At 53.0% G+C, this 15,159-nt stretch overlaps 2 protein-coding genes across 2 annotated transcripts; one reads left to right on the top strand and one right to left on the bottom strand.

The window, feature by feature from the left end:
• Positions 1-2,184: 2,184 nt before the first annotated feature.
• Positions 2,185-3,153, bottom strand: LOC142404079 (olfactory receptor 14A16-like). The gene has a single exon (XM_075490473.1). The coding sequence runs from the start codon at positions 3,151-3,153 to the stop codon at positions 2,185-2,187; it is 969 nt and encodes a 322-aa protein (XP_075346588.1).
• Positions 3,154-13,847: 10,694 nt separating this feature from the next.
• On the top strand, positions 13,848-14,867 carry LOC142404067 (olfactory receptor 14A16-like). The gene has a single exon (XM_075490462.1). It carries the CDS (start codon positions 13,848-13,850, stop codon positions 14,865-14,867), a length of 1,020 nt encoding a protein of 339 aa, XP_075346577.1.
• The last annotated feature ends 292 nt before the right edge of the window (positions 14,868-15,159 follow it).

Raw genomic sequence — 15,159 nt, 5'->3', positions numbered from 1 at the left:
GTGACTTTTATATCTCTACTTCTGCCTTTCTGTTTTTTCCTTCTTCCTCTGTCTGTTCTGTCTTCAGAAAGCTCTCCAAGGAAAAGATTCATTGAATCACAGAGTAACTCGGGTTGGAAGAGACCCCTGAACATCATCCTGTCCGGCTGTCCTGCTCAAGGCAGCGTTAACCAGATGAGGTCGCTCAAGGGCTCTGCCCAATTTGGCATCATCCACAAAGGAGCTGGAAAGGCTCTCCGTCACATTGTACAGGCAGTTAATGGAGACATTCAGCAGTGTTGGCCCAAGTGCTTGCACTGAGGGATGCCACTAGTAAGTGGCTGCCAGGAGGACTCTACCACCGGTTACATTTGGGCTTGATCCACCAGCCAACTTCCCACCCACTACATCATCCATTCCTTCAGCCCAGATACCACCAATCTGGCTGTAAAGAGGCTATGGCAGACCATGACATAAACCTTGCTAGGGTTCAGGTACAAAACATCCCCGTCTTTCCCCAACCCATACAGCTTCTGCAATCCCTTTCTTGTCCTACAAGTACCTGGAAATGGCTGCAGGAGTATTTGGCCCATCACCTCTCAGGAACCGAGGTGAGGTTGACCAGCCTGTAATTCTCCCAATCCTCCTTCTTGCCCTTCTGGAAGAAAGGTTTGATGTCTGCCTTTTCCAAGGACCCCAGAACCTCTCTGACTGCTCTGACACATTTGAGGGCACAATCCAGAAAGGGTGATGTGAGCAGACAGGAGCATTTCTGCTGTTCCAAGGCACATGAGATGAATCTCACTGGGACAGTGGGGTTTGTTCCTGGAGTCACACACAGAAATGGCAGGGCCCTGTGAGGTGTCCACATCTCAGCTGGCCTCATGCACTCCTCATGCACACAGGGCATGAGTTCAGAGGCACGAGTCCTTCCCTTGCACACGCGGAGGCAGTGCACTGCAGCAGGCACGGTGACTCTCTGGCCTCCTCTTGCCACTCCCAGAGGCTGGGAGGCACCTCAGCCCTACGGTGTATCGCCCTGCTCTGCACCTCTCTGAGATGCCCCATGGTTTGAGGAATGGACACAGGGACCTTGGTTGACAGAAGCACATCCCAGTGCTGCATTCAGGTGGTTGGTTTCCCAGGGGACGTTACTCTCAAAGGGAAGTGACCTTGAGGCACTATCTGTCCCGCTGGCCTTCATGGCACCTCTAGGAATGGCTGATGGCATTTGTGCTCACTCGGGTTCACCTCCCCACACGCACACGATGTGCATGCTTAAGTCTCCTCTGAACAATGCAAACATGGACTTCTGACCTAGTCATTTGGTGTCCCTCCGTGGAGCGACAACCAACCTCTCCGGGCTGGGGTGAGAGGCCAGTGCTGGGAATGACGGTTGCAAGGGGCTGTCTGTGATGAGTGTCCTGGGGCACCTTGCCCAGGGTGTCCAGCAAACAAGGTCACAGACCAGCCCCTGCTCTGCTGGTCCTTCAAGTCTGTCCCTGGAGGCCTGGCTGTGCAAGGGACACTGCTGCGTGCCCCCACCCTGCACACTCACACACTTTAGCTGTTCACTGGTGTTTTCCTCAACAGGGCACTTTCTTGAGCAAGTTCTTGACAGCAACTTTGAAAGAAGACTTAAGCCTTCAGGCACTGCCCTCAGGAGATCACCTTTCATGATGGAAACACTTTTATTGATGCCAGCTCTGTCCCAGAAGTGCCCATGACCTGTCCTTGCCGGTGATCACAGGACTGCCATGCAGCAGGAATGTGACCAAGCTGCCATAGTGCTCAGGCCTTACACCAATGCAAGGGATCAGAAAGAGAGTGTGGAAGTGAAAAGAGAGCAGCTCTGCACAGGCCAAGCGCTGCTGCTCCCTGGCCGTGCAGCTGAGCCAGGACTCTTTTCCCCTCCACTTCTGCACACAAGTACTGCCCTGCAGCTCCAGAGAAGGTCTCGGAGGAAGGATCTCAGACAAACAATTTGCTGCAGGGACCTTTGTGTGGTTAAATAGAGAGAGAGTCTGGGTTCTCATTTACACAATCTCTGGATCACACAGGAAACGTAGATACTGACACATAAGTGGCATGAATAATGACATTTCTTTGTGGACAACATCATCACCAGTAAAATAAAAGCAAAAAAATGCCTCCCAAAACAACAGCAACAACAACTCCAGAAGACAGGCCGGGTCTGTAATGATGTTACATTATGAGTGACACGCAGAAGATGAACAAGTTTATTGCTTCTGAAAAGCACCCAGTCATCAGTTTCCACACTGCATCCTTGAGCTCCTTGTTTCTCATGCTGTAGATGAGGGGGTTCACTGCTGGAGGCACCACCGAGTACAGAACAGCCATCACCAGGTCCAGGGATGGGGAGGAGATGGAGGGGGGCTTCAGGTAGGCTAATATGACAGTGCTGATAAACAGGGAGACCACGGCCAGGTGAGGGAGGCACGTGGAAAAGGCTTTGTGCCGTCCCTGCTCAGAGGGGATCCTCAGCACGGCCCTGAAGATCTGCACATAGGAGAAAAAAATGAAAACAAAACAGCCAAATGCTAAACAGACAGAAACCATGAGAAGTACAATTTCCCTGAGGCTGGCGTGTGTGCAGGAGAGCTTGAGGATCTGGGGGATTTCACAGAAGAACTGGTCCACAGCATTGCCTTGGCAGAGGGGTATGGAAAATGTATTGGCCGTGTGCAGCACAGCATTGAGAAACCCACTGCCCCAGGCAGCTGCTGCCATGTGGACACAAGCTCTGCTGCCCAGGAGGGTCCCGTAGTGCAGGGGTTTGCAGATGGCAACGTGGCGGTCATAGGCCATCACGGTGAGGAGAAAAAACTCTGCTGACATCAAGAAGATGAAGAAAAAGACCTGGGCAGCACATCCTGCATAGGAGATGTCCCTGGTGTCCCACAGGGAATTCGCCATGGATTTGGGGACAGTGGTGGAGATGGAGCCCAGGTCGAGGAGGGAGAGGTTGAGGAGGAAGAAGTACATGGGGCTGTGGAGGCGGTGGTCGCAGGCTACGGCAGTGATGATGAGGCCGTTGCCCAGGAGGGCAGCCAGGTAGATGCCCAGGAAGAGCCAGAAGTGCAAGAGCTGCAGCTCCCGCGTGTCTGCAAATGCCAGGAGGAGGAACTGGGTGATGGAGCTGCTGTTGGACATCTTCTGCCTCTGGGTGAGGAGTACTGAACAAGGAGGAAAGGACAGTGACAAGTTAGGGGAGACTTCTCTGAGGGAAACCAAAGCCATTTCCATACTACGCACTCCCTGCCCCTTCTCCAGTTCTATGAGACCTTCATTCAGCTCTGTGGATGGAGCTCTGGGTGGTGCTGGCTGAGTGTGCCAGGAGAAGCAGGACCTCTGCCCGCTGGCTGCCATGGAGTCAGCCCTGCTCTGCAGCTGTGGGTTCCTGGGAATGGTGTGGGCAGTCCTGGTGGTTGAATTTGTCAGATAAAACTGCTCCCAATGCCAAAGGGCTTGTCAGTATCTGCACTGCCATTGCTAAGAAACCACAATCGCAAAAAGTGTTTGAGAGAGAGAGGGTTTTTCACAGCTCTCTCCCATCTCAGCTGGAGATTTTCTGGGATTTCAGAAACCCTCATCATTTCTGCTGCACTCATGGAGAGCAAAGGGAGCCCTGCGAGGCCAGAGGATTGCCTGTGGGTTAGTGCAGAGTGAGGGGAGCTGCTCTGTCCCTCTGTCTTGTTCCCAGCTGCCCTCTGCTTGTCCCTTTCTGAGACAGAGGGTAATCACACTCACACGTTAACCTCAAAAGACACCAGGCACTGCTGAGAGCAGAGAAATCCACTGCCGAGCACTGATGTCTCACCCTTTCTCAAGGTCTCAGCACCCCACTTGTAGCCAAGGACACACAGGGTTCATTTCACCAACCCAGCAGCATTTCCTCGGTCATAGCATCTCTGTGCTTCTCCATGGGGCATTCAGGTAACGCCAAGATGCTATAGGACAGATTTGCATCCTGGAGGGCATCTCAGTGCTTGGAAGGACACCCCAAGGAGATAGCCAAGGGTCCTAATGATGGTATCTCAGTAAGGGAGAGTCAGCTCATTTGCAAGGGAATGACACAGAGTGCATTGCCCGCAGTCCCACATGTTAGAGGAGAGCTTGGACACTTCATTCCCATGGACACAGCTGCATGGGAGGAATCACAAGAGCAGTGCCTGACTCGGCTGCTGCAGCTCCCGTCCCCTGACAGCAAAAAGATAACAGTCACAATAACACAGACTGGTGGAGAAACAAGGAGAAATGCAGTGATTTTCTAGCTACGAGAAGCAAGTGGAGAGTCAGCCGGGCACTCAGGACAGCGTTACCCTCACCCAGCTGTGCACAACACCTCCCAGACACCAACATTGCCAGGCAGCTGCTCTCAGCCCTGTGCTCTGCAGAGGGACATGGACACGTGGCTGGAGAGCTGCAGCACGGCTCTGCTGGAGCTCTGGCTGCAGAGGAGGTGGTTCACGCCTTGGACCCCACAGCCCTGAGGGCAGAGGCTTTGCTGGCTGGGACAGGAGGCGAGGGGGCTTGCTCAGGGGAAGGGGTCTGCATTGCAGGGGATGACAGGGAGATTTCTGAATTCTCCCTCCCACAACATTTCTGGTTTTCATTTCCTCTCATTCCCTGATCATATCTCTGCTGCCTGGAGATTTTCCTCATGGGAGGTGTTTCCCTGTCCCATGTCTTTCCCTGTCAGTGCTCACTGATCCCATCCCAACCTCTGTGCACTCCCCCTGGCCCTACAGAAACCTGCCTGTTTGCAGGGCACTGGCTGCATGCATGGTCCTGTTTGCAGGTGGAAAAGGGCAGGCAAGAAACACCCTGATGGGTCCAGCAGAGGTGATGCTGGTGCTGTCCATAGGCAGAGGAGTGGCTGAAGGCACTCTAGGAGGTTTCTGGCAGACCTACTGATCACTCAAAGTTGCAGTTCAGGAGTCTCAGTGACTTGTTAAAACTTGAGAGCTCCTTTTCCTTTTATCCTTTTCTCTTCCCCCCTCACCCCACCCCCTGCCCCCCATCTCCCTGGAATAGGAAACTGAAAAGCAGACTCAGGAAAGCTCCTTATCTTCATAGCAATCCTTGTCTTCATCTTCTCCTTGAGACATCTCCTTGGAAATATCTTGGGGGTGATGTGGAGCTGTGAGCAGCCCTGACCCACGCAGCACTCTCTTGACAGCAGAAGGATACTGCCTTGCTGGGAGTCGCTCCATCCACCCACAGCTTCTACCCACAGCTCATTGGGGAGCACCCCAGGCAGGCTGAGTGCTGACCCTGGCAGGAGGCAGAGTTCCTGCCCAGCACACAGCACCCTGAGGCACAGGGACCCTGCTCGGATGGACAGCCCTGGGCACCCCCAGGTGCACATCCAGCTTCACGCCCCTGCAGCCATCCTTGGGAGAAATCAGCCATCATGCTCTGTCCCTCTGATGGTGCAGCAGGCAATCCCTTCTTGGGAGCACGGCCTCCTCCTCCTCTACATCAGAGAATCTCTGACAATTGATTTTACATACCTCATAGGCTGCGTGATGTCCCAGCTTTAGGAGATCCCTCCAGGATCTGCAGATGCAATGCCCTGCAGCCAGACACTTACTGTCTGTGAATAATTATATTCGAATGAGCTCTCCGCATCCTCCCAGCCCAGACTGCCTTTAACCTCTCTCTGCCTTGCTCCTCTCCCCTCGTTGCCTGCAGGCAGTGCCCTCAGCCCTGCTGCCCTTTGCAGAGGAGCTGCTCCTGGGCAGAGCTGTCTCTCTGCAGCGCTGCCCGCTTGCCAGGAGCTCCCTCCATGCCAGGAGCCCAGCCCAGCTCAGCAGCAGAGGACCAGCCCAAGGCAGCACTTTCTCTGCCCCCTCTGGGATCCCTCCAGGTGTCCCTGGGGCCCCAGGGGAACCTGCTATGAAACAGGCTGAAGGCAGCACTCATGTTCCCTCCCTCACCTGGGGAGACACACTTCTTCCCAGCACTGTATTTTCTACAATGAGGAAAATATTTGGGCATGAGAATCACCTTTCCTTGTTCCATCATTACACAGGACACTTGGACAGTGAAACGGAAGGGATCTCTTTTACCTGTTCTGAGGGAAGGGATTCAGCTGAGTCAATGGAGCATCTCATCCTGGGTGTGTAGTCCTGGTGCTGGAAGGGAACTCAACTCGCTCCCATGCCTGCCACAAACCCCCAGGAGGTGGGATTTCTTACCTCAGTCCAACTATGCACAAAACAGGCTTCTGCATATGAGCTCCTTGTCTCATCTCCCATGGTCATCAGTGCAGATGGATGCTAGGAGTGAGATGCAAATGTCTGCAGACACTTGAGGTGCCAGAAGTAGTCAACGACATTTGCAGGGAAATGTAAACTGAAATGGAACAGTTCGTAGAGACAGGGCAGCATCTGGGAGCATCCTCTTGGAGGCTGTTGAGAAGTTCCTTTGGCCATCTAAAAGGTTGCCAAGTTATGGGCAGCTGAACTTGTTATGCTCAGGGCACCTTCTAGAGGTATTCATCTCAACAGTTGGAGTCACGTGCCATAGGGAGAGCTCAGCCTCTTTCTTCTCCTTCTGCTGTATTTACCAGATCTCCACTGACTCCACTGGCAGGTTTCTCATGGTCATCCCCACGTTGCCTAACAGAATTTAGGGCAGCCACTCAATTTAATGTTCAAATCCAGGCCCACAGAGCTACGGGAGATGCCAGGGCTTGCAGGAACAGCAGAGGACTTACAGGAAAGCAATTCCCATTCAGAGCAGACGTGTAACAGACACCCCAGACAGCATCGCAGGGAGTGCAATTTGCTGCCTGTGTGCCATTGACTGTTGCCATCAGTCAGGGGCATCGGTCATCAAATGCCATCAGAGAGGCAAGGTCTGTCCCTCCTCTACCCAACAACTGCAGGCGTTGTGTGAACACAAAGCACATCACACGGGGGTTTTTACTCAGTCCCTTGATGATACAGTCAAGGAACAGACCAATCATTTTCCCAATGTGCCTGGATACATCTTGTCTTCAAAGACAGCATCCTTCAAGCACAGCAATGATCCTAATAAAAAACTAATTGCAACTGGAAAGTGAATGCAACAGAACCAAGAAGAGCTGTTACTACATCAGGAACAGTTAAAGAAGAAAGAGAGAGACTGTGGGATCACTGCTGAATTTAGTAAGAGTAGGTGTAGACAGATTTCAGATACTCTATGTCCTCTTTGCCTCAGTTATCACCAGCAAGGTCTCCCAGGCCTTTGGGCTTTGAAGCAGTACTCTGGAGGAGAACAACCAGGGCTGGATGGGGTCAAGCCAGGGTTTACTTGAGCAAACTACAGCCTTACCAGTCCGTGGGACTGGAGAGGTTGCATCCAAGGGTGCTGGTCAGCACGGTGAGCTCATGTGGATGACTGAGCACAGCCACCCCAGCAGTGGGCATTCCCCATCTGTCAGGCTGAGGCATGCACACAAGATGGAAACATCTTTATCATCGCTGATTGGCACAGGAGGGACCTTCCTTCCTGTGGCATTCTCAGGGCTATCCTCTTCCTCAACCTCCACCCACAGACATCCCCTGCTTTCCATTGCTGGTTTCACACATGGTTTTGAGCATTTGCTAAAGCCACCAGCCATCCCCTTGTTTCTCACTGACATCCCCCAACCCTCTCTCCCACACCTACACATGGCCAAGCACTACTGCTCAGGGTCACTCACTCTTCAGAAGAGGCCTTGAGCATTTTGGATCTTCCAGATGCTTTTTACAATCTTCCTTGCTGCCTCCAGAGCTCGCGGTGGGATTTCCTGGCCACAACACGGCCTTTTGTACACTACCTTTTATGAAACGGCTGTCTCTTTACGACTATCTGTGCAGGAAGAGTAGTCACAGAAATGCACCAAATATATCAGAGCAGATGCTGAGTGAAGTGCCAGTAAGAACCAGGTGAGCTAGCCCCATGCCTGTGGCTTCCTGGCAAGGAATCTGTCCTGAGAAGGGGATCCAGCCTCTGCCGCTCTCTGGAGAGGAAAACCAGCAGTGTCCATGCCACCTGGGGACACAAAGGGGTGACTTTTGCAAGACCACCCTTCATCTGAACCACTTCAGATATGTACTTGTGGATTGGGTACCACGCTGTGTATTGCAAATACTGATTCCATTGGAATTGCCCAGAGGGGCTACCACAGATGCAGATTGCTCTGCTGCAGATACGTATATTGAGGCAGATTAATGCTTTTGTTGTTGTGTTTGTTGTTGTAGATACTGACATTCTTAGGGAAATCACAGAAACACTTGAAGGATAATTGGAGGGTTACCACCTTAGCGGCCCTCCAGTGAACTGGTTCCTGTTTGCCATTGTCTCACTGTCATTGTGCAGGGTGTGGTGTAAAAGGTGCTGAGCAGAGGGGGATAATCACTGCTTCTGGCTGTGCTCCTGCTCACACAGGCGGCTGTTGGCCGCCTTCACTGCTGGCTCCTGTTTTGCCTCATGAAACTCCAGGACCACCAGAGCCATTTCCACAGAGCTGCTGCCCAGCCACGCAGCTCCTGGCCTCTGTCGCTGCAGCCTATAACTCCCCTGCTCAGTCCTTGGGTCTTTTTAGAAGATATATGCAGGACTGGCTTTTTTGCTTTCTCCACTCCTGATGACCTTCCACAATGTATCAGAGCAGCCCTGCTATGACATGGGCCTTGTCTCTCAACACCCTGGGATTCATCCCATCTGGTCCAATGGACTATGAAGGGTTGAGCTTACCTAAGAAACCCCTGACTTGACCTCCATCCACTGCTGGATTTGCCTGGGGTTCTGCCTCTTCAGCACATGGAATTGGGAGACCTCACTGGTGAAGACAAAAGCCAAGAGTACCTCACACCTATCTACACCTAACTTTAGCAAATTCAGCCACACATTATCTTAATTTCATCTTTTTGTCAGACCACAGCTGTAGTGAGCTCTGCTGCCCTTCTGTGCTGCTCACATGGGCTCCCCCACTAAAAGTCACAAGACCAGGCCAAAGTCTGCTCCTCTGAGGTCTGGCATCTGCACTCTTCTATTCTCCTTCCCCTTGCGAGGTGAGACCCCACTATTCCATGGTCATGACAGCCAAGGCTGACTCTGGTTTTCAAGTCCATGTACAGTTCTTCCTTCTTTGACAGGAAGAGATGCAGATGAGCATCACCACAGATGACCAATCTGGCAACTGTGCTATAAAGACCTGTGTCCCAAGCTGTGTCTTGACCAAGCCCCTCCAGAAAGCTCCAGGACTGTTTGCATGCTGTTGTGGTCCCCTCCCAGTGAATGCCAGGGCAATTAATGTCCACAGGGGGACTTCAATAGGTTCTTTGTCTCCCACCAAAATGTCACCCTTACCAGCCTCTCCTCTGACCCTCACCCACAAGGGCTCACCCAACATGTTCATCCCATAGAGGAGCTCCACACACCTAAGCAGCTCCTTCACACTGAGGACACTTCCCTCCTGACCTTTCTGGCCTCCTGATCATCCTGTACCCAGCCATCACAGCAGCCCAGCCATGTGAGCTGTCCCAACAGGCTCAGCTGTTCTTCCCTCCAAGTGGAATGAAGAGGTTGCACACACAGCCCCAGCTCCTCCTCTCTGTGCCCCAGGCTGAAGGCATCAGTGCATGTCTGGGCTGCAGCACCTCAGCTGGGGCACATTTGGGCTGAGAGCAGACTTGCAGCAGGGAAAGCTGCTACCAAGCCCCCAAGCCCTCAGCTGTGCAAAGGCTTTGCTTCAGAGCAGAGACATGCTGGAGTGGATGGCAGAGGGCAGTGTGAAGAAGAAATGAGGTGCCCACAAAGAGAGCAAAGCCCGCTCTCCCCAAGGCCAGAGAGAAACAGAGCTCGGTGTTGCATCTGAGCAGGAGAGGGGTTTGCTGTCTGTTGTGTCTGCAGCCCTGAGGGCCTGCGGTGGAGGTGAAGCTGATCTCAGGAAGGAAGAGATGATGTTGAAAATGTCCTTGGCGTTGGACATCCTGTGATTCAGGCACACTGTGAAAATCGCTGGCATGATCCATGATTGTGACATGGAGGGGGTGGTTAAACGATGGGGGAGAGAAGACCCAGGAGAGTTTGAGAGGGAATGCACATGACTGGAGACCTTGGTGTGATGTGCTTTGTATTCATGCACTGCCCTGCATCCACTGGAAAGAGAAGGGAACAACCGTGCATGACTGCAGTGGTGCGATTCAGTCACTGGCCCAAAGGCACTGAATCTGTCTGAGATGCCCTGGGTGATGGCTGTCACACAACGAGTTTGAATGGGGATGGGGTTCCTGTATAGGACCTGTGCTGTCCATGTCAGCTGCATGTAGTTGTGCTGCAGAGCCCTGGCATCGCACGTGATCAGGGTGAGCCCTGGCATCTCACCCCTGGCATCTCTGCAGGCCTGTAACTGCATATTAAATTAAGATTCAGCTGCCCTGAATTAGGTTGGAAAATTGGAGTGCAAGGGATGCATTTGACACAACTGCCATTATACTTGAAAGATGTGTAGAAAATACAGTTGATGGTGAAGAGAAAGAGAAACAGAGCTCTCCCTATGCTGCATGACTCCATTTGATCAGTGAATACCTCTATAGGCAGCCCTGTACAGAAGGAATATAGTGGTCCTAAATTTGGGCATCCGCTGTCATTCAACCTGGCAAATTTAATTTCCCATCAGCCTCCAAGAAGATGCCCCCAGATGCTGCCCTATCTCTATGAACTGCTTCATTAGAGCTTGCAGTCTCGTGCACGTATTGTGGACCACCTCCTGAACCCCAAATGTCACCAGATATTTGTGTCTGAAAACCTCAGCCCTGGTCTCCATCTCTAGGAATGAGCATGGGAGCTGAGACAAGGAGCTCACATGCAGGTGCTAATTTTGTGCACACCTGAAGCGAGGCAAGAGGAATTCCACCTCCTGTGGGTTTGTGGTCTGCATGGGAGTGAGCTGGGTCCCCTTCCAGCCCCAGGACTAGAGACCCAGGATGAGATGCCTCTGTGGACTCTGCTGAATCCCTTCCCTCAGCAGGGGTACAGGAGATCCCTACCAGTCACTGCCTGGGTGTCCTGTCTAATGATGGGACAAGGGAAAGTGATTATAGGACCTAAATCTGACTCTGGGAAGTGAAATGACACAGCTGGAAAGAAGTGTCTCTCCCCAGGTGAGGAAGGGAACATGAGTGCTGCCTTCAGCCTGTTTCCCAGCAGGTTCCCCTGCAGCCCCAGGGACACCTGGAGGGAGCCCAGAGGGGGCAGAGAAAGTGCTGCCTTGGGCTGGTCCTCTGCTGCTGAGCTGGGCTGGGCTCCTGGCATGGAGGGAGCTCCTGGCAAGCGGGCAGCGCTGCAGAGAGACAGCTCTGCCCAGGAGCAGCTCCTCTGCAAAGGGCAGCAGGGCTGAGGGCACTGCCTGCAGGTGCAGAGGGGAGAGGAGTGAGGCAGAGAGAGGTTAAAGGCAGTCTGGGCTGGGAGGATGCGGAGAGCTCATTCGAAGATAATTCTTCACAGACAGTAAGTCTGTGGCTGCAGGGCATTGCATCTGCAGATCCTGGAGGGATCTCCTAAAGCTGTCACATCCCACAGCCTATGAGGTATGTAACTTCAACTGTCGGAGAATCTGTGGTGTAGAGGAGGAGGAGGACATGCTCCAGAGCAGGGTTTTCCTGCTGCACCATCAGAGGGACAGGGCATGATGGCTGCCTTCACCCAGGGATGGCTGCAGGGGTCTGAAGGTGGGTGTGCAGGCAGGGGTGCCCAGGGCTGTCCTTCAGATCAGGGTCCGTGCACCACAGGGGGCTGAGTGGTGGGCAGGGACTCTGCTTCCTGCCAGGGTCAGCGCTCAGCCTGCCCGGGGAGGTCCCCAGGGTGCTGTGGGGAGAAGCTGTGGGTGGAAGAAGTGACCCCCAGCAAGGCAGGGTCTTTCTGCTGTTGAGAGGGTGCTGCATGGGTCAGGGCTGCTCACAGCTGCACATCACCCCCAGGACATTTAGAAAGCGATGTCTCAAGGAGAAGATCAAGACAAGGATTACTATAAAGATAAGGAGCTTTCCTGAGTCTGTCTTTTCAGTTTCCTATTCCAGGGAGATGGGGGGAAGGGGTGGGGTAGGGGGGGAAGAGAAAAGGATAAAAGGAAAAGGAGCTCTCAAGTTTTAACAAGTCACTGAGACTCCTGAGCTGCGACTTTGAGTGATCAGCAGGTCTGCCAGAAACCTCCTAGAGTGCCTTCAGCCGCTCCTCTGCCTATGGACAGCACCAGCATCACCTCTGCTGCACCCATCAGGGTGTTTCTTACCTGCCCTTTTCGACCTGCAAACAGGACCATGCATGCAGCCAGTGCCCTGCAAACAGGCAGGTTTCTGTAGGGCCAGGGGGAGTGCACAGAGGTTGGGATGGGATCTGTGAGTGCTGACAGGGAAAGACATGGGACAGGGAAACACCTCCCAGGAGGAAAATCTCCAGGCAGCAGAGATATGATCAGGGAATGAGAGGAAACAAAAACCAAAATGTTGTGGGAGGGAGAATTCAGAAATCTCCCTATGATCCCCTCCAATGCAGACCCCTTCCCCTGAGCAAGCCCCCTCGCCTCCTGTCCCAGCCAGCAAAGCCTCTGCCCTCAGGGCTGTGGGGTCCAAGGCGTGAACCACCTCCTCTGCAGCCAGAGCTCCAGCAGAGCCATGCTGCAGCTCTCCAGCCACGAGTCCATGTCCCTCTGCACAGCACAGGGCTGAGAGCAACTGCCCAGTAATGTGAGTGTCTGGGAAGTGTTGTGCACAGCTGGGTGAGGGTAACGCTGTCCTGAGTGCCCGGCTGCCTCTCCACGTGCCTCTCTCAGCTAGACCCTCACTGCATTTCTCCTTGTTACTTCACGAGTCTGTGTTATTGTGATTGTTATCTTGTTCTTGCTGTCAGGCTCTCTGGGGATGGAAGCTGCAGCAGCCGAGTCAGGCACTGCTCTTGTGATTCCTCCCACGCAGGTGAGTCCATGGGAATGAAGTGTCCAAGCTCTCCTCTAACCTGTGGGGCTGTAGGCAATGCACTCTGTGTCATTCCCCAGCGAATGAGCTGACTCTCCCTTACTTATATACCATCATTAGGACCCTTGGCTATCTCCTTGGGGTGTCCTTCCAAGCTGTGAGCTTCCCTCCAGGATGCAAATCTGTCCTATAGCATGTTGGTGTTACCTGAATGCCCCATGGAGAAGCACAGAGACGCTACGTCCAAGGAAATGCTGCTGGGTTGGTGAAATGAACCCTGTGTGTCCTTGGGTACAAGTGGGGTGCTGAGACCTTGAGAAAGGGTGAGACACTTAGTGCTCGGCAGTGGATTTCTCTGCTCTCAGCAGTGCCTGGTGTCTTTTCAGGTTAACATGTGAGTGTGATTACCCTCTGTCTCAGGAAGGGACAAGCAGAGGGCAGCTGGGAACAAGACAGAGGGACAGAGCAGCTCCCCTCACTCTGCACTAACCCACAGGCAATCCTCTGGCCTCGCAGGGCTCCCTTTGCTCTCCCTGAGTGCAGCAGAAATGATGAGGGTTTCTGAAATCCAAGAAAACCTCCAGCTGAGATGGGAGAGAGCTGTGAAAAACCCTCCCTCTCTCAAACACTTTTGCGATTGTGGTTTCTTAGCAATGGCAGTGCAGATACTGACAAGCCCTTTTGCACTGGGAGCTGTTTTATCTGACAAATTCAACCACCAGGACTGCCCACACCATTCCCAGGAACCCACTGCTGCAGAGCAGGGCTGACTCCATGGCAGCCAGCGGGCAGAGGTCCTGCTCCTCCTGGCACACTCAGCCAGCACCACCCAGAGCTCCAGCCACAGAGCTGAATGAAGGTCTCATAGAACTGGAGAAGGGGCAGGGAGTGCGTAGTATGGAAATGGCTTTGGTTTCCCTCAGAGAAGTCTCCCCTAACTTGTCACTGTCCTTTCCTCCTTCCTCAGTGCTCCACACCCAGAGGCAGCAGATGTCCAACAGCAGCTCCATCACCCAGTTCCTCCTCCTGGCATTTGCAGACACACGAGAGCTGCAGCTCTTGCACTTCTGGCTCTTCCTGGGCATCTACCTGGCTGCCCTCCTGGGCAACGGCCTCATCATCACTGCCATAGCCTGCGACCACCACCTCCACAGCCCCATGTACTTCTTCCTCCTCAACCTCTCCCTCCTTGACCTGGGCTGCATCTCCACCACTGTCCCCAAATCCATGTCCAATTCCCTGTGGGACACCAGGGACATCTCCTATGCAGGATGTGCTGCCCAGGTCTTTTTCTTCATCTTCTTGATGTCAGCAGAGTTTTATCTGCTCACCATCATGGCCTATGACCGCTATGTTGCCATCTGCAAACCCCTGCACTACGGGACCCTGCTGGGCAGCAGAGCTTGTGTCCACATGGCAGCAGCTGCCTGGGGCAGTGGGTTTCTCCATGCTGTGCTGCACATGGCCAATACATTTTCCATACCCCTCTGCCAAGGCAATGCCCTGGACCAGTTCTTCTGTGAAATCCCCCAGATCCTCAAGCTCTCCTGCACACACGCCAACCTCAGGGAAATTGTACTTCTCATGGTTTCTGTCTGTTTAGCATTTGGCTGTTTTGTTTTCATTTTTTTCTCCTATGTGCAGATCTTCAGGGCCGTGCTGAGGATCCCCTCTGAGCAGGGACGGCACAAAGCCTTTTCCACGTGCGTCCCTCACCTGATCGTGGTCTCCCTCTTTATCAGCACTGCGATGTTTGCCTACCTGAAGCCCCCCTCCATTTCCTCCCCATCTCTGGATCTGGTGGTGGCTGTTCTGTACTCAGTGGTGCCTCCAGCAGTGAACCCCCTCATCTACAGCATGAGAAACAAGGAGCTCAAGGATGCAGTGTGGAAACTGATCACTGGGTGCTTTTCATAAGCAATAAACTTGTTCATATTCTGCGTGTCACTCATAATGTAACGTCATTACAGACCCGGCCTGTCTTCTGGAGTTGTTGTTGCTGTTGTTTTGGGAGGCATTTTTTTGCTTTTATTTTACTGGTGATGATGTTGTCCACAAAGAAATGTCATTATTCATGCCACTTATGTGTCAGTATCTATGTTTCCTGTGTGATCCAGAGATTGTGTAAATGAGAACCCAGACTCTCTCTCTATTTAACCACACAAAGGTCCCTGCAGCAAATTGTTTGTCTGAGATCCTTCCTCCAAGA

The sequence above is a fragment of the Mycteria americana genome, unplaced genomic scaffold (assembly GCF_035582795.1).
Source record: "Mycteria americana isolate JAX WOST 10 ecotype Jacksonville Zoo and Gardens unplaced genomic scaffold, USCA_MyAme_1.0 Scaffold_68, whole genome shotgun sequence".
In the NCBI taxonomy this organism is placed as follows: Eukaryota; Metazoa; Chordata; class Aves; order Ciconiiformes; family Ciconiidae; genus Mycteria; species Mycteria americana.
Note: the sequence above shows the minus strand (reverse complement) of the source record. Positions and strands in the feature narration are given on the sequence as shown.